Genomic DNA, 19,336 nt, shown 5'->3' on the forward strand with positions numbered 1-19,336 from the left:
GAACGAATGACTTTCTTCAACTCTAGGTATGCAGTTACAAGATTTAAGTAGGTGCCTGGGAATTTTGTTAGTTTCATGAGAAACATTATAATATCAATATTAGCTGAAGCCAGGGAAACAAAACCTCCTGTCAGATTCTGCATCTCATGACATTCACCGACAAATAGGCATTTACTTTTTCTTCAAGACAAGAAACAGTTTACATCAGGCAGGCAAAAACTGTGGGTTTCCTTGGGGTCACGATATACTTAGTGAAGGAGATTATTGCTAAAACAGAACTGTAGGAAGAAATACATTTACACTCATTTCAAAATGGGTGAGTGCATTGTTTTCAAGTAAGCTAATAAGTTAGGTCCCTCGACCTCTGAATGCTAGTAATACTTGCTATTGAGGACATCCACTAGAAGTACTGAAGAGGATGATGTGGTACTTTGAAAATGCTTCATATTACTGTCCACCGGTAGTCCCTTATAGAAGGTTTGTTTTTGGAAGAGAGTGAGACAGGGATGGGGGTGGGGGAAGATGGTCCTCAACATTTTCTATTCCATTAATGGTCAATAATTGGCATTAAGGGAACATTGTTCAATGTTGCATTAGCTGTCAACAGCAGGCTGAGTTGAGATTTTGAATATTAAGTGACTCCTAAAACACACACACACACACACCAAAACAACTACAGTGTAATCTAATCTAAGCGTGATGCCTGTCTTTAGGTTGCTCACATAGCAGATGTATCAACCACATAAATGTTTCTGTTCTCTGTCATTATCCACCAAGTTGGAATTTAAAGAAGTCATTAGCTTTACATGTAATATAATCCAGGAAGCTCTTCATTCTTCTCAGGCTAAATTGATTATCAGCTGTGTACCTTCCAGTGTGTTTACAAAGCCATAACTTCTCAAATGATTGTCTTTATTAGATTAAGTTTGTTTTTTATTTGTGGGGGTTAGTGGAAAGGTTGGGGGCGAAGAAGAATGAGTTTAAGAAAAGCAGAAACAAAATCCAACTCTTTTAAAATGACGGGTGATAGTAAAAAAACAAAAAACTGCCCCCAAAACTGTCATCACTAAGCTCTGTGGCCCTCCAGAATAGAAGTACTATGCTATATTAATATGAATGACCAGTAAGTTTAGGGACTAAATGTAACCAGAAAGGCTCTTTGTGAGACTGACTCTCAGTGTGTATATCTGGAAAAGCAAAGTGTGGAAGACAAAATAGCGAGAGTAAGAGACATAATTTCCCAGGATGCTCTGGGGACACCTCAGTGGTTACTAGATGGTCCCATTGTTGATTTTATTTGAAAACACTCAATTGTACCATGGTCTTCCAGAGCACTGTATCTCTAAGAAACTCTAACTGTACCTTGCTTTCCAGATGCCCTTAAGTCTGGGAATTCGTTCTAGAATTGCTGTTGATAGGTAACTGTGTCATCTCTCACTACTCCAGACACCATGTCCCCTTAGATGCCCTGCATCTGAAGTGTTTTTTAGAAGGGGAGCTGTGGCTACTCCTCTGAGCTCTGAATCTGAGTGCTTGGTTAGCTAGTTGTTTTGCAAAAAACTTTTTGTCCTTGCTTATTGTGTGATTTGAAGTGGATTTCATTTTCTTGTATGTTATCTTGAGAGAAAATCTGCTTGAGTTGACCTATGGCAATGATTATGAGAGCATGAAGAAATTTAAAATCCATAGGAAACAGCTATTTTTTTTCATTGCCTTTTTTGAGGGTCTCCCTTTTTTTGATGACTCCTCTCCTAATAGCGTCAAGTCCTGATAGCTGAAGTCCCACGTCTACTGTGAGGTGAGGGTCCCTTTATTTCATCAGAACCAGAATCCATTTGAGCAGTTCTTCACAGCTCTGTAACTCTCCAACTGCCTTCTGCGGGGTGTCACCCAGCTTGTTGGACAGACAACGATTGCCTCCCAAATGCCTTTAAATAGTTACATGTTTAAGACTGGGGCCTTTTATGTGGATGTCCAACCATGTCAGCGTGGCCTCTTCTTTCAGCTTGCTTTGTTTATCCGGCAGCTCATTACTTAAGACTGGCCTGTCAAAATAGGTTAAATATTTCTTTGGGAAATATGGCCACATCCTTGAGATACCCCAAATCTGTTTAATACAGGGAAGATTGGCTTGATAAGAGAAACGTGATCGGCTTGCATCACCAAAAAATATTTTCCTGTTATTCCGGTTGTTTTCACAAGCATCAATAAGCACTAGCAAACCTGAGGGCGATAAATTTCTGCAGCTGACACATAAAGACACCAAGGGAAGCAGGGAAAATGATTGCTGATGATTCGTTCTAACTACTTGACCTTCTGACCTCTTCTCTAGATATATGATCAAGATGGGACACTACAGCACTTTATTGATGGTGGGGAACCTAGTAAGTCGAGCTGGATGAGGTATATCCGATGTGCAAGGCACTGCGGAGAACAGAATCTAACAGTAGTTCAGTACAGGTAAAGTATATCTTGATTTACCACTTACAGACCTGAAGCCCTATGGCTTGCATATGTAAATTCAGGCTTGCTGCTAGTGGTTGGAAAAATCCTATAGAACTCTGCACAGATTGACAGAGTTTTTTTTTTTGGTTAGTTTTCTGAAGCCTCCTTATAAAGGGATTAGTGAGTGAATGGCCTCTTATACTCTATGATCATGCCAGAGTTACTTCCACATTATTACTTGAACTTCCACAAAAGCCTGATTGAGTCCTACAAAGCCACTGACTTGGGATGGCTCCCCCAGCAGATGGGTACCCACATATCAGTAGGAGTTCAGAAACTCAGTCCCAGACCCCTTGCTTTCAGCTCCTCAGGGTAGCTCCCTGGAATTACAGTTTCATTTGCATAAAGGCATGGGAATCTAGGAACTTTCAACCTTCCCAGGATGGTCCTTCTAAAACCTGCTGTGCTCAGCAACAATGACTGAGCCAGGGTAACCTCTCCTGCTCCTTCAAAGAGTGCTAGAACCTTTGGGTTTGGTCCTTTGATGACTCTGGATATGTTTCCAAAGATGAATTAGTTTCAAAGTGTAGAAGAGCCCCATCTCCCATGATGGATGTATGGGTACACCTCAATGAGGGGCGAAGGCAAAGGGGAGCCATCTCCCTTTCACCATAGGAAGTCACATAAGGAGGCCTCTGGGGAGCTCATAAGCAAGGTGGATTCTCAGGATGTTAAGCCACCTTAGTGCACCTGCTGAGCAAGCATTTCCACTTACTGCCTGAGAAGCCTGGAGTGGAGACAAGAGGGCAAAAACAAATTAAAAAGAAAAGAAAAAAAAAAAAATCCCACCACTAAGCCTTTTTTTTTTTTTGCTCAAAATCCCTCGAAAACATGTGCCACATAAATATATGAGCTCAGTTATAAACAGCCGTGTTCTCTTTAGAATCAGAAGCAACTGTTTAGCTTTATTAGGCACCACAGACACATCAAAGCTAAGGGCCCTGTGCTTGGCAACTTGGAGTCCTGCCTATGGCAATTTTTCTGCCCTTTTTTTTTTTTTTTTTTTTTTTAACAAAGTGGGGTTTTTTGTTGTTGTTGTTTTTGATTTGTTTTGTTTTGTTTTTTAACCTTTCTTCAACTTATAGCTTAAAAGGCTGCACAAATCTGGCTTGCTCTCTAAAGGTCTCCAGTTCAAAAGGAGAAAATTGGGGCACCATCTGACTCATTGCCTTGGTTTCCTATGCAGTTTTATTTTATTAAATAATGGTTTAAATGAAATAGTGCAAGACGGTATTTGGTTACACTGCTGTCTACAGTCCTAACCCACCTTTATTGTCATGAAGTTTTTCCAAAACTCCGAGCTAGAAAATTAGTCAAGATTGTTCTTGTCTAGCCGTCAAAAGATAGTTTGGCTGGTTCTTGTAATGGGTACCCAGGGAGCTCTTGAGACAAATTCTGAATTGGGGGGGGGGGGACATGCTTAAGAGGAAGGGGGGGGCACGAGTAAGTCATTACCTATCTGTCAATATTAAGTGGATTTTACAACTCCCCTTTCATGACGGCGCTTTAACTACGGGCTCTCTCGGCTGATCTGTTTTCGATTACTTCAGATCTTTATAAAATGAACTACAAAAACACAATTTTAAAAACTGGCATCCATCACCAGTGGCCACGTCCAAAAGTAAGAAAATAGAAAAGTTGGACCCTGAAGAGCCAGTCTAATTTTTATTGTACGTGAATGTCCTCTTCACAAAAAGTCAGCTGGTTTAAATTCATTCTGTTATGATTTGTAATATCTAAATGGAATTTTCTTCAAAGCGCCCTTGATTGATTGACCCTTAGCTGAACGTTTTGTTTTTATTTTGAGGCTGACAATAATGTTTGTTGGCATGTGTTCTGCTTCAACTGCGTTGGGACGCCATGAAGCTATCTTTATGAGTCATCCAACCACAATACTAAATACATGTCAGCAAAGGAAATATTATCTGAAAAGGGAAAAATCCCTTTGATGTGCTTCAACATGCAGAGATTTCTGCGAGTTTTGGAAGCTCTGCCCGCTTGTAAGGAACGGTGTACGCTTACACATTTTTCCCCCCCTTTCGGCCTACTCCATGCCTCAGAAGACCACCCATTGCTCAAAAACAGTCCTGCTCTTTCAGCGGCAAAGTGTGTCATTTGGTTTTAGCACATTCATTTGCCGGGCGCTGTGTTTATATTAAGAGAAGCCAAACCGAGAGATGAAATGTTACAAGGGTGAAGTACAAAGTAGACTCAATTTTTCTCAAGTTAGGAGATGCCAGTGATTTATAGCTCGCTCCAATTTTGATTTTTTTTTTTTTTTATGTAGCAGTGGAAAGAATTAATAAAATGCACAGCTCTAGAGATGCAGAGGGAGGGAGGATTGGTGAGGGCCGGACAACCGGCTGGAGTTTTTGTCAGATATTCATAGAATGTTGGGAAAAAACATTCTGCTTAGCTAGCAGTGCCCTCGTGAGACAGAATGGCAGCAAGTAAGGAAAATAACAAGATAAATGAAATTTTTGCAGCTGCAAGTAAAATATTGAGAATCTGCACTTTTTTATTGATCTTTATGATCCTATTGCCAAGAGCCACTTTGTGGTGACAAAATATGTTGACAAGTGCATATCTCACTGCCATGAAAAATGTGGAGAAGGATTCTCCTTATGTCTGCAGTGTTGTACAAGGAACAAATTGCCCTGCTACAGCCAATTCCTCACAGAAAGGCGAAATTTAAGGCCCACCAACCCCAAACACTTTTATCTGGAACTTGAGGCTCATATTTGTAGCCATTCCTCATTGAGAAAACCAGTCGCGATCTCCTCGTTTTTGTTTTTTTTTTTTAATCTGTAGATTTTTCTTTAAGGTATCAAAGCTGAGATAAAAAATGTTTATTTCTTGGTACCTTCACTGTATCATTCCAGAGTGTAATCTTTCAGCCAGTGTAAAGTGCTCCTCTTGTATTTATTGAATTTCCATCCATTTCACATAAGAGAGTTTTTTCCCCTCTTCTGCTATATCCAACTTCAGGAAAAAAAAAAAAAAAGGCAGTGGAGAGGATTTTTATTTCTCTTAGTCCTTATATCACAAAGCTGTTCATTTTTATTACAAATTTGGGAACTCCCAATGCCAGGTTGCCAGAATACACTTACTGCTTTTCCTTCAAATAAGAGATCAATAGTATTAATTTATATATGAGGTTGAGGCACCACTGTCTTTGCAGTTTGCCAAGAGACAATTTTCTCATTAACGTGAGATGGAATTTGTTTTAAATGAACTTTGCCTTTCTTCCATCTCCTGGGCCAAATATCTATCTCTTCAAGACCCTCTATGGAGCATACGGTGGAAATAAACTCTATGCTGTTTATCATACTGAGTTACAGGCTCTGATTGATTGCTGGGGACGATATGGTGGGTGTAGATTTATTACAAACAAACTGTTTAGGTGGAGCTGGGCAGAAAGTTCTCGGGGCAATAAAAATGTCGTGGGGGCACATGAGTCCTACGTATTACTAAGCTGGGTTTTCTTTTGTTTTGAATAGGTCGAATATATTCTACCGAGCCTGTATAGATATCCCTAGGGGCACCGAGCTTCTGGTGTGGTACAATGACAGCTATACGTCTTTCTTTGGGATCCCCTTACAATGCATTGCCCAGGATGAAAACTGTAAGAATTTATTTTAGCTCTGAATTCACGTCTTAAAAATACCTAGTTCAAAGCTAACTTTTTAATAGTGTTTTTTTTTTTAAAAAAAAAAAAACTTCTGAAATATGGTTCACTGTGATACCTAATGCAAACCTGCAAAACTTGTGTTCATTCTATGGTTTTCTTTATCCTGTATGATGTTTGTTTTTTGGTAGGGCATCTTAACCCATGCCAGCCAGTTTTTCTTTGCCTGTGCACAATTTCAAAGCCTTTGCCAGAGTTTTAAATAATTGCTGACAGCAAAGTGAAGCCAGCTGGTATTCACTAAGTACCTACTATTATGTGTCTGGTTCTGTGCTTGCCACCTGGGGTTATAAGAGCAGTGTAAGATACAGCTTCTGCTCTGAAAGGATGCAAAGTCTTGTTGGACCCATGCTCTCTGCACAAATGAAATAATGAGAAAACAATGCTGTTTAATGAGGAGTAGTACCCCTGAAGTCATTGGCTGGGTGTGCTTCCTTCTAAGTAGTCATTCGAATGATAGTAAAATCATAGATAGGTGATGGTGGAATTTGTGTCTTTTTAAATTCTTTGTCCAAAACCATGTTAAGAATATAATTTTCTTTTATCTTTGTTAACATGCCAACCATTATCTGTAAGGGAATAATCTAACATTTAGACATACGTGAACTTGAAGCAACTTTCACTAAGACTTTGTATTTTTGTTTTACAAGTCCATGGAAAACATTCTAATACTGATGTGATTCAGTGAGAAACACTGGTTTCAGTGATGTTGTGTTTTCTTGTCACTAAATTGACTGATCTTTGAACTGATAATTTGAGATTATGCTTCAAAAAAGAACAGAGACAACAGATCTGTTAATGAATAGGAAACTTCATTCTGGAAAAAAAATGTTATTCTCCTTTTTCCTTCTCCCTGACTCTCTCAGTCACACATGCACACACACTAACTCTAATAAAACATACTCATATTACTACTGGTCAAAATGCTGATGATCAGATATTTCTTTCTCATGTTGTCTTTAATTTCTTTGTAAAAAAAAAAAAGTAAAGTCCTCAAAAAGCCTATTACTATCAACTTTCTTTTTCTATTTTACCCTAACCCCAAACCAATCCCAAATCAAAAAAATAAATCTTTGGACATATAGCACATTCCTCTCACCAAATTTCCATTGGAAAGTTTCTTTTCTGCAGTGATACTCCTATTTGAGGGAGTGCCTGTTTTCATAGGAGAAAATCTCGGTATTGGACACGAGTGTGCGGTTGGTGCTAGAGGCAGATATGGATGTGGAGGCCACTGTGCTCTGCTCTCTTTCCCAGAACAGCTCCATGCCTGTCTCCCCTGAAACTAGATCCAGGGCCATGCATGTAACAGCTTCAGTATCAGCCCCTGATCGGCTGACAGGGACTTGTCTGTATGTGGAAGCTTAACATAATCTCACCTCTTAAAGTGTGGAGTTTAATCCAAAAGGTTTCTAGAAATCCTGTGAGGCCCCTTATTCCCCCTTTAACACACCTGCTATAGACTCTGAAGACATTGGGCTGTATGTGTATTGCAGAATATTTGGGAGTAACCACATCAAAGCCTCGAGTCCTAAAGTGTATAATTCAGTCTTAACATTCTTTCATCCATTCTTTATTCAGGTATTTATTGAACACTTACCATGAGCCAGTGTTTTATATCTATTATAAATGAAGGAGGGGACAAACAGACAAGAAGTCCTGCCTTAATGGAACTCATATTCTAGCAGAGGGAGGGAATCCAAAAATATGTAAATAAATAGTTGGTCATATGGTGATGTGTAGTAGAGCTGATACAACAGAAAAGGATAAGTGGAGCCAGGAGTTGGGGGTTGCAGGTACTGGGAATGACTGGGGAAGGCCCCAAAGGGAGGTTGCCTTTGGGCAAAGACTTAAGACTTAAAGGCTGCAAGATGAGAGGCGCATCACAGATGTTGGTGTGGGTATGGCAGAGTGAGCGAGCAGGAGTAGATAACTCAGATACAGGGGCATAGGTCTGGTCAGGCCCTGGGGGCCACTGTCAGTACCCTGGCTTTCACTCTGTGTGAGCCAGCCTGGAGCTGGTGTGGAGTTTCCAGCAGGAAAGTGAGATGATCTGACTGAAGTTTTAACAGGATTATTCTGTCTCCTGAGTGGGAGTAGACAGGAGCGGTGAGAGAGAGAGCAAGGAATCCAGTTAGAGTCTCTTGCAGGAACCCAGGGGAGAGATGACGGTGGTTTGGACCAGCATGGAAGTGGTGGAGGTGGTGAGAAGAAGCTGGATTCTGAACATATTTTGAAAGTAAAGCCAATAGCCCTTTCTGACATGTTAGATGCTGTGAAAAAGAGGAGATGAGATGATCCTGAGGTTTTGGTCTGAGGAACTGGAAAGGCAGCATGACCGTTTACTGAATTCTGAGACAGAAAGGGAAACCGTGGAATGGCTGCTTAGGGATTGCCTTTCTCGTCTTTGACGTGCATCTCTGGAGCAGGAGCCCCACATCCACTTTACCAGGCTGTTACAGGGTGGGGGAGATGGAGGGGTCAGTTGGAGAATTTGGGGGGTTTGTCTGAAGTTCACTGCCACCCGACAACAGGTGTGGCCGAGAGTCTGTGGTCTCCAATTTGGGGCTGTTGAAAATGTGCCATTGAAATGCAGTATGATGTTTCTGGAAACATCATATTGTTTGTTCTTCAGTTTGTCTGTCTCCTGTGGTCCCATCGTGTGAAGCATTCTTGGGGTTGATGATTAGAATATTGAATAAAGTCTACCAGCGTCTATGTTGTATCATTGAGCCCTTGAAATCCTTGAAGGAAAATTCACAAAGCCATAGCAGTTTGAAGTACTGAGGATTCAGTAGGAAAACTGAGCAGCTCTCCTAGGTTCAGTTCAGAGCCCTAAGTAAGGGTTAAGGGAAGTTTAAAGGGGATTAAGTCATGGATAAAAGGCTCAACAGTGACAATGCCTCTTTCCCCTGAGGGTATTATAGGAATTTTATTTCAGTTCCTGTCTCAAAGTCATATATCTGTCATGTGATTGACCACCCAAGAAACCTGCAGAAGGCTTCATCAGATAGTGTGGGAGAGATATATGGCTTTAACTCTAAGATGGATTCCCATTCCATATGATTCACTGAGAGACCTGGGAATGCTTCGTTATAATCAGGGTTCCTTTTTCTGTGCCGAGAAAAATACTCTGTATGATTTAAAAGCACAAATGTGCGAAAGGGCATGGACAGAGAATTTAACAGATAGCCTTCCATAGCCTTGAATAGTTTAAATCCTCTCAACTGGATTAGCAATTCTAGGACCATTTTTATCCCACAAGCTAGCCACCAAATAAATTAGTTACCTTAAAAGAAGTTTCTTGAGATCAAAGACCGATTGGTTAAAATGCCCCCAGAGAGCCTCCTTATGTTGCCACGCATACAATAAACAGTTAAGACATGCTCACTGGATAAATATGAAGAATTTCTATTGCCATTATTGGAAGAGATTAAAGCTTCAGCCATATTTTTCCTTGTTCATGAAATTGACATCTCAACTAAGACATTCAAGGACTACATGATTTTACTTAGCAAATAATACTTATTAAGCACTTTCATCTATAAAAATATCATTTTCTTCCCATGGTTCTTTCAACATTGAAAGCACACATTTCCCGTTGAGCGTGTGCAGGGGGCTCAGGCTGGGGTAAGTGCCCCCCCTTGGTCAGCGGCCTGCAGCAGTGGGGCGCGCTGGGCATACTTGCTGTCCGAGAAGCCAGTGAAAGCCGCCTGCACTCGGAGAGAAGTCAGGGTTTCACACAGGCATTTGGAAGCAATTCCTATGTTATTTTCTTTTTCAAGAATCACAGTTATACATGTAATAGAGCTCCAAAGAGAGAGCCCCTCCATCCACTGTGGGCCTTTCAAAAGAGCCTGAAGGAACGCGGGTGCCGACAGATCGCATCCGCAAGAAGGAATGAAGTTCCCCCAAAGCTTCCAGTGAGGGATTAGCTCCTGCAGAGTGTAAAGACCATGGTGCATTCATATTCATTTCAGAGGAAATTAAAAAAAAATCCTGGGAATAAATGTTAAACAAGTCTTCCTGCTGCTTTTTCTGTCTCGGCATATGAAGCTGAGGTTGCAGAATGTGAAACTCAATGGCAACGGGGGAGTTGCGCTGGGTTAGACCCTGCCTCAGGGAGGCCTGCCTGTTTCTTTTGATTTGAAAGAAGAGAAAATAAAAAGGGGCACCTCTGCACAGTGCCTCTCAACCCCACCATCCCACCAACAACGGGAAACCAGGCCCAGAGTAAAGAAGGCCCCGCTCAAGCATTACCCGTCCTGACCTTTAGTTCAATCCAACAGGACTGTCCAATAGGAATGTTCCTAGGCAAGGTCCCAAGGGAAGCATCGTGATGGTGTGCAAAAACTAAGGCCTGTCCTGAGTTGAGAAGGACAGAAAGTGCATTAAGTACACAACTTTAACACCATACAGTTTCTAGGTTAGGTGGCCACAGCACTGAGCCTTAGCTGCGGGGGGGTTAGGCTGAGTATGAATGGGAAGAGCCAGAGTTCAAGCCCATGTACGGAGGGAGGCTGGGTTGGGTTCCTTATATAAGTCCAGGAATGGAAAGGTTCTTCTTCTGTCCTTCAATAGGGCCTAGAAAAATGCTGCCCTTAAACCTAAGGGTCAAGCAACTGTCATCCACCGGTGAAAACAAACTCTGAAAACTAGCTGTAGTTAGCTGTAGACTGGCACGGGGCTTGACTTTACACTATCTGCCAGATATGCAACCCCTGGACCAAGAAACTAATATAAAAGTTGGTCTAGAGCTAGAGAAACCTTGAAGTTTCTAGAAAAAACAATGGAGAAATGGAATGCCTCTGTATCTGCGTGGGACTCAAGCCACTGTCATGAGAGATCTGACTGTGGGGTGCTTTAGGATGCAATGGTACTGCTTCTCTCCCAGCCTCATTGCAGGAGTGAGGTACACTCACTCCCCCAGTGGTGTGTAGGAAGGTGACCTTTCTCATATGTACTTGTCTTCAGGAATTAACGTCAGCATAAGAAAACCACCATCTTCGTACACCCTGGCCAAGCCATTCAACATTGGTCAGTGTGAGATATAAAAGACTGGTTCTGTTTCCTCAAAGCAGGACAGCTTTGAAGGACTGTTCCAGCTCCAGAGTTGTTAAAATCCTCCCTTGGCCCAATCCCACTCACCTCACTCCCCAGCAGGTGTTGATGCTGAGAGCACTCTCCCCAGGAAATCTCCTGCACTCAGCTCCAGATTTCCATTCCAAAGTCTATTTTGCAGGGAAGCCGACTTAACACAGGTACCCCCAGATTTGCATTTTCAATCCAGACCTCTATACTGAGCCCCAGCGTCCTATCCAGCCATCTCCTTAACATCTCCACTTCCATGTTTCACGTCTCAAACTAAACATAGTACAACAGAAACCATGGTATTCACTTCTACTGACTGCCTCTCCCCCAGTTCAGCTGTCCCATTCATCCAGTTGCTTTTTCTAGAAATCTGGACACCTCACTATTGCTTGGTCTTCTATCACCAAATCACATTGATTGTGTATTCTTCATGCTTTTCTTCTCTTTATCTCTACTGCCGCCACCCTGATCTGCATCACTGTCTGCTCTGGCCTGGACCACTGCAGCAGCCTCCCTTGTCCCCGCACTTTCCCTCTTTAGTATCACAGCAGCCAGAGTGAAGTTTCATTGATTAGCTTATTTTGTTTCAGTTTATCCATTTGTTTTTCTAACAGGGTTGTTCAGTCCCGTAGATCAAAGTCCAGAATGTACCATGGATATGCAAGTCTCCTTGCAAGAGACAATCGGTGGCCTTGACAGGTTTTTAGCTATTTTTTTTTTCAGAGATAATTTTTGTCCATTCAGACATCTAAGCATATTCTCCCTTTCTTTTCTCTGGTTCTCACCCCCTCACACACACACTTTTATATACAAACAGTAACATGCTATATACATTGTTCTGAAGCTTACTTTTTCATTTATCAGCATAGAAAGCATAAATCTGATGTGTTCACATCCTTAGCTCAAAACTAGTTTTCAGCTTGCTATGACTCTTATGCTGAATACTCAGTTCTTTAATATGGTATCCTTTGGGCCTCATGGAGTCTCCAGAAAGATTTTGTATGACCCACGTAGTGTTATATAGATTAGAATCCAAAGATCTTTAGCATGCCCGCTGTATTCAGTTGGCTATAGATGTTATTCCTCCTGTTTTGTGAGCTGCCTCCGACCACCCCATGTCTTGTTTCCATTTTCTGTTCAACTTCCACAGACACGGGAGATCAGGCTGGCTTCATCTCCAGCCCCAGCTGCAGCCCCATCTCCTCTTCCCTCTCTGGCCACATTGTTGTTCTTTCAGTTCCTCCAGGGCCCTGGGCTCCCTCCCCCTCAGCATGGCTCTGTGGCAAAGCTGCTAGTGTTCTTTCTCTTGTATTGCTTCCCCTCCTCCCATCTCCCTGACACCTGGGCACCTGTCAGGACTCAGATTCCCTCATACCCTAAGTTTAGCCTTCTCTCATATATGATTTCCTGGCACTCCTTTCTTTCTTAGAGCACTTTTCACACTTGTGGTAACTGTATTTTGTCAACTCTAAAATTCATGTGTTTCATGTTTTCATCTTTCTGAAACTGGCAGGTATCTTGCCAATGAATGGTGACTTATAGTTCTAATGGTGTAATTAATGGAATTTTAGATTTGATGAAATTGAGTTTATCTGTTTAATATCTGTCTCTCCCTGGAGGGCAGGGACTGAGAGACCCCCTGCCCCCATCCTCTGCACCTAGGACCATATGAGGCATGTAATAGATGCTCAATGCTCTCCCAATGTCTTTACTGTCCAGATTTGATGAGTTTATGCTTTTCCTTGACTGTATCCTTCAAGGCTTTGTATTCTCTTTCTTCATCTTTGTCTTTATAGGGTGAAGAGATTTACTAGCTCAGTATCACTTCATGCACGGGCCTCTTCATCTTTTCGTTTGTTACCCCCTCTGGCCTTTGTCCGTATCGTCTTTCTTGAGTTTGGGAGTTTTCTGGCTCATTCCTGTTCCCTTTCTGATAATTTCCAGAATCTGGTTAATACTTTGGATTTGTCACAGCAAGAGAGGTGATATTTAGGAAGAATGATCTGTATCTTCTGAAAGTTTTGCTTTCCTTCTTTCTTTTTCTTTTTTTTTTTTAAGCAAAACAAAAATCTTTTTAGGCTTACAGTATCTTGTGGAAGTGTGCAGAAACTCTATAGGACAGTTTAGGGATCAAATATGGCTGCTTTTCTAAAAATCATTCATTCTTATCATTACTTCTAAAAAATTATATATTTGGTAGAACTGCATTTATTCATAAGTAAAGTGCCATGTCAAAGAGGAACACAGGGTGCAACTATTGCTACCTGTTGCTGGAAAGCATTTTATACTTGTTATGGAGTGTTCTGGAAAAGAAAATGATAAAATGGAGAATAATTTTACTCCAACCATCCGCATTTCTTATTGTCTAAATGCTATTTACTGTATATCATTAACTCAGATCCCATAAACCCCAAATATTACACAAACTTTTAAATACATAAATCTTTCTTTATTACCTTTTGACACTGTTCATTACATTTATAAAAATCATTGGTCCACAACTTCTTTTGTTTCTGTATAAATATTATGTGATCTTAGCAATTTGAAAAAATTAACAGATTAGGTTACTTTCTAGAAGCATAAGTGGGTAGCCAGAATCTATCATCTATACTTTTTACTCTTTGAATTACTTTCCCCAAAGGCATTATATTCCTCTTTCCAACAGTGAAGCTTCTAGCCAGTTTTGCCTGCTCTCTGGCATGTTGATGACATCTTTATTCTGCCGTCTTCCCCTGTGCATTCCTTCTTGCTAGTCAGAAATTTCCTGGCCTGCAAAAACTTAGTGTCGCCTGAAGACTTGTGGGTTTCCCTGTGCTTTGCCCCTTCCAGATCACTTATGAAAGGGCTAAACAATATGGGTTCCACCCTGATCTCTGACAATGCTGCTGTTTTTATTTATTTTTTATTAAAAACAGGCCCAAACATGGCAAAACATTCCTCCTTATCTTTCAGCGCCTATTTTAAAAGTAACAATCTGTGTGCAATAAAAGATTCTTAAAAGTCCAAGAAATGTCCACAGATTCCATATTGATAATAAATTTTTGCCTCAGAGGGTCAAATGATGAATATTTATATTTAAAATATAGGCATATACTCAAAAATACATATATAGGAATGTTTAGCTGTACTTATAACTTTTATGTTCATATTACATATGACTTGATGTATTTGATACACACATACACACACACACACACACACACACACACACAACACTTTACTACCTGTAAAACATTTTTGTATTTTTGAACACAGCTAATAAACAGATGATACAGATGTGTTGTCAGAAACAAAATTCCCTGGAAGTCAGGAAGCTAAAAACTTCCAGCCTTCATGTATCCCCGAGTGTGTGATTCTGAGCAAATTAACAGACATTCTTGAGATTCAGTTTTTGTCATTTGTAATGAGAAAGGACAGGATTAGGGCTGGGGATGTGGCTCAAGTGGTAGCGTGCTCGCCTGGCGTGCGTGCGGCCCGGGTTCGATTCTCAGCACCACGTACAAACGGGGATGTTGTGTCCGCCGATAACTAAAAAATAAATATTAAAAAAAAAGATTCTCTCTCTCACTCTCTCTAAAAAAAAAAAAAAAAAAAAAAAAAAAAAAAAAAAAAAGGGCAGGATTAGTGATTCTCTGATTTCATTTGAGAATCACCTGGGGAACTTTTAAAAATGTAGATGCTTAGGCCCTATTGAGAGACTGATTTAAGTTTTTAAAATACTCCTGTGTGAGTCTAATGAGCAGTATCCAGGGTCAAGAACTGCAGGTTCTAACTACTCCAGATTTTTCCAAGTGTGCAAGTCTCTTCTTTATTTTCCTTCCTAAGACAAGGTGGGCTGAGCTGAGAACCCTGTAGACAAGGGCTGTTCCTTCTGTTGGTTTCATTGAGCACACTTGATTCTGCAGAATGCTCTGAGATAAAGAATCCTGAGGCAGCACACCCATCCCTCTCTGTCCCCACATTCTGCATCTGCCTGCCCCATCAAGCACAGAGCCTCCCAGTGGTCACAGTCCTCCACTGTTCTCTTTTTATGGTTGAAGATGTTGAGTCTTCATGATTTAGGAAGCTCAGCCATTGTCTGGGTTGGGCAGGATGAGAACTCCCTGTTGGTGTTTTCTTCCATGAGAACCTGAGCCAGTGGACGAAGTTTTACATGGTTTTATGACTTGACATCGCCAACCATTTAAAAATTTTTGGTCTCTAATTCTATTCTTTTGACCACCCTATAACCTTTAATCTCTTATCCCGGAAGTGACAAAAAGTACATTATTTGACATGGTAGTTATTTTTAAAAAATAAAAATCTATTGTGTAGGTTCTAATCACCTTGGGACCTATGGATTAATCAGTGAATACTTGATAAATATTACAACTTTTAGGAAAGAACAATACATTTAAAATATATTAGATTCCTTCATCAAAAATATTTCTTATTTCTAGTTCTTCTTCCACTTCCACTTCCACCACCCTAGTCATTCCCTTCATTCTAGCCTCTTCTTCTATCATAAGGAGAATGGCTACTATAGCTGTCAGGCTCTGTGGTGTGTGCTCTCATTATCACACTTAATCCTCATAAGGAGAGGCTGAAAGATGAGGAACCAGGGCTACTGGAGCTCCATAGCTATTGAGTGTCAACCATAGGTCAAGCTCTTTAAATGCCATTTATGCACTGTCTCATTTGGTCTTTAAAGCGGCCATTTTACATTCTACCAACGACTAAATTGTGGATTTTGATGTTCCATACTTACTCACAGACACAGGCTGGTAAATAGCAGAGTTAAAATGTAGGCCATCTTAACCACTAAGCTATGCTGCTATTATTTTTAGGATTATTACTACCACAGTTCTCATTTTAAAGAAGGGCAAATTGGGGCACAGGGTCCTTGAATAACTTGCCTGAGATCACCAGGCAAATAGAAAGCAGAGTCATCATTTGACCCTAGGTTTTCTGATTCCAAAGCCCAAGCACCTCTGTTGCCTCCCATTCCCTGTATTTGCCTGTCAATCATTGCCTCTCTCAGGCCCTCCTTGAACAGAGTTGGGTTTTTTTTTCCTTGTTATTCATCTGCCCAGAAGCAGTCTATGTCTATTTCTTCTGCCTAAAGTTTATATTTCTTTAATTATTTATTTGGACTTCCAAGGCCCTTTGGTTTCTGTTTACCCCCTCCCTGTTTCTTGCCCCCCCTCCCCCAACACTATTCCCACAGTGTCCAGAAATCTGTGTCTGTTAGGTCAGCCTGTCTCTATCACTAGTCCATCAGCATGCGAGACCTCTCCTGTCTTCAAGTATCTTTCATCTTCTTTCCTTTATCTCTTCAACCAGCTTTTCCTGAATACCTGCTCTGGGCTGACATTCTTCACCTACTCCAGCCAAATCCACTCAGTACAGCTCAAGGCACCCTCCCCAGGCAGCCCCCTGCTCACTTCCTCTTCTTTGCTGTGCCTCCCAGTTAACTGCCAGGAAACAGGGTGCAGGTGGAGCCTCCTAATGGAGTCTTAGATGTCTCAAGTCATAAGTGAACTTTGAAAGCAAAGACCGTGTTAAGAACTATTCTGAACATATGGTAGTTGCTCAACAAGCATGCGATAGATGAGCTATTAATTTGTGATTATAATGTTTCCCCCCTCAATTGTCTGTTACTATGTTGATTTTTTTTGGGGGGGGACTCACAAAATTCTAAATTAAATTTTAAAATGCCAATTTTAACATTTAAATTCTAAAATGTCCATTTATACAACTTTTTCAAGTATGTGTTATTGTGTTTATTTTAAGGGCTAGTAAAACTGATCTTCTAAAACTATTGCTGTTCTCCCAGTAAACGTCCCTTCAACTGTAATGGAAGCCATGTGCCGACAAGACACCCTGCAGCCCTTCAACAAGAGCAGCAAACTCTCCCCCACCACCCAGCAGCGCTCCGTGGTATTCCCACAGACTCCGTGCAGCAGGAACTTCTCCCTCCTGGATAAGTCTGGGCCCATTGAATCAGGATTTAACCAAATCAACGTGAAAAACCAGCGGGTCCTCGCCAGCCCGACTTCCACAAGCCAGCTCCACTCGGAGTTCAGTGACTGGCATCTCTGGAAATGCGGGCAGTGCTTTAAGACTTTCACGCAGCGGATTCTCCTCCAGATGCACGTGTGCACGCAGAACCCGGACAGGTAACCCTGACTCCCGCTGCTCATGCTGTGTTTGCTTAGTGAGACCCGCTGCTTGCCTTGCTGCCCGCTACCAGTCACCGCCTCCCGCCACACCTTGGGGGGAAACCTGTGCTAAGAGGTGCCTGCATTCAGGAAGGTTGGAGAGTAATGTTAGGCCACTGCTCGCTTCTCTGGTTTATATGGGCTGAACAGACAGGTTGGTGGCTGCAGAGAGAAATCTGCACTTGCTATCCAAACAGTTCTGTCCAAGTTTAAAAGGGAGCAAAATACAAGGAACATTTATGAATATCATAGGTGGAAAAATGAGGTCAGGATAATTAGAATCCTCTCTGTCTTCCAAAGATAATATAGCTGGCTGCTCTGCGGCTGTCACAGTCGTTTCAGAGTTCACCTCCAGTGTGCTGTGGGTATGAACTTAATTAAGTACTAAGAGGTAATGAATTGGAATTTTTTGCTTAGTACTATTTTTCTTCGGAGCATGCAAACCCATAAATCCTGCAAAGCTGTCAAAAGGAAATACCTGCTCTGCTAGTGATGTGGAGGAAAACAGATGCCACTTATTCAATAAACTAATATCCACACAGAAGAAAAATGTTGACTAGATACCTCAGAGTCAAAGTTGGTTTGAAAGTTTGTCAATAAAGAATTTTATGGCCATGAACTGAGGATGAAATTTAGCTGAACAAGTGAATTAAAATTTCAGGTACTCTGACGAGTGGCACAGTAGATATAATGGAACTATTATTTATGAATCAAAACTGGTTTATTCGACAGTCTTGATAGCTGGGAGTGCAAAAGACAAAAATCAAATTAATTCAATAAGAAAGGATTGCTGGTGTTTTATCTCTCCTTCACGTCATACGAAAACTTGATTAAAACCAAAATATCTAAGTATGGCTTTGAAAATGCACTTTGAATATAAAAGCAGAAAATAATTTTTGGAACTAGGAGTCTTGGAAGCAGGATTTCTGAATTATTTTCTTAACTTTGACACTGATTAACCTTAATTAAGAAATCCACTTAAATCTCTTTGCCTAATAACATATGCTTAGTTCTTCACTCCCAGCTCTGCAGGATGCAACAGTGTTCCTGGAAAAATCCATGCATGGGCAAAGATGAATGTGTGGTGGAAGAGGATAGATATATTCTAAAATAATAGTTTTAAGATACATATGCACATTTACAGGTGTATACATTTTTTGTGCCATTCTAAAAACCACTTTCTTGGCATCAAGCCTTGCTGTAACTAATTATTGATGAAACATGTAATTAGTGCTACGAAGACAACAGTCAGTAAAAGTTTCAACAGACTTGTACACCTCAGTACTTTTGGCTCTAGAGGTGATACAAAAGTTTGAAAATCTTTTCCTCATTCAGAAAGAATTATTTTTTTTAAGTTTACCTTTCTTGCAAATAGCTTCAAAATACATCTATTCTAAGTTTTGCAAAGCACTTTCATGATTTTAATTAAAATACAAAAGATGCATTAAAATCTTCTCATAAACCAGCTTTTGAAATTGAGTTCAAATGTATGGATCTGTAATTTGCAAAGGTTTGTTGTAGTCTTAGTAACTGAGTATGCTAGGTAAATTGAAACAATCAATAATTGAAAGTTTCTGGACATTGGAATTGGTATGATTTTGTGGCAAATGGCATAAAAGCAATGAAACTGTTTTAAGGTTAACAGAAATATTCTGAAATGGGCTGTTTTGTCTGACACAGTTATATTTAGAAAATCATGCATGTATTATGATTTAAATCTTCGTGAAGCTTGTCAGGTAAAATAATGGGTCATAATTTATAACATATACATAAAAGCTATCAGAAAAATACCTAAAAATTTAGCTTATATGTACAAGATGATACAAGATGTACCTGCATGAGAGATTGTTGG

At 40.6% G+C, this 19,336-nt stretch overlaps 1 protein-coding gene across 1 annotated transcript in view; it reads left to right on the forward strand.

The window, feature by feature from the left end:
* Prdm6 (PR/SET domain 6) overlaps positions 1-19,336 on the forward strand; it is a 99,793-nt gene that overhangs the window by 66,258 nt on the left and 14,199 nt on the right. The window contains exons 3-5 of the mRNA XM_076855896.1: positions 2,333-2,460; positions 6,006-6,130; positions 17,100-17,442. Coding sequence (XP_076712011.1) covers positions 2,333-2,460; positions 6,006-6,130; positions 17,100-17,442 — 596 coding nt within the window. The remainder of the gene's footprint in view (positions 1-2,332; positions 2,461-6,005; positions 6,131-17,099; positions 17,443-19,336) is intronic.

The sequence above is a fragment of the Callospermophilus lateralis genome, chromosome 5 (assembly GCF_048772815.1).
Source record: "Callospermophilus lateralis isolate mCalLat2 chromosome 5, mCalLat2.hap1, whole genome shotgun sequence".
NCBI lineage: Eukaryota > Metazoa > Chordata > Mammalia > Rodentia > Sciuridae > Callospermophilus > Callospermophilus lateralis.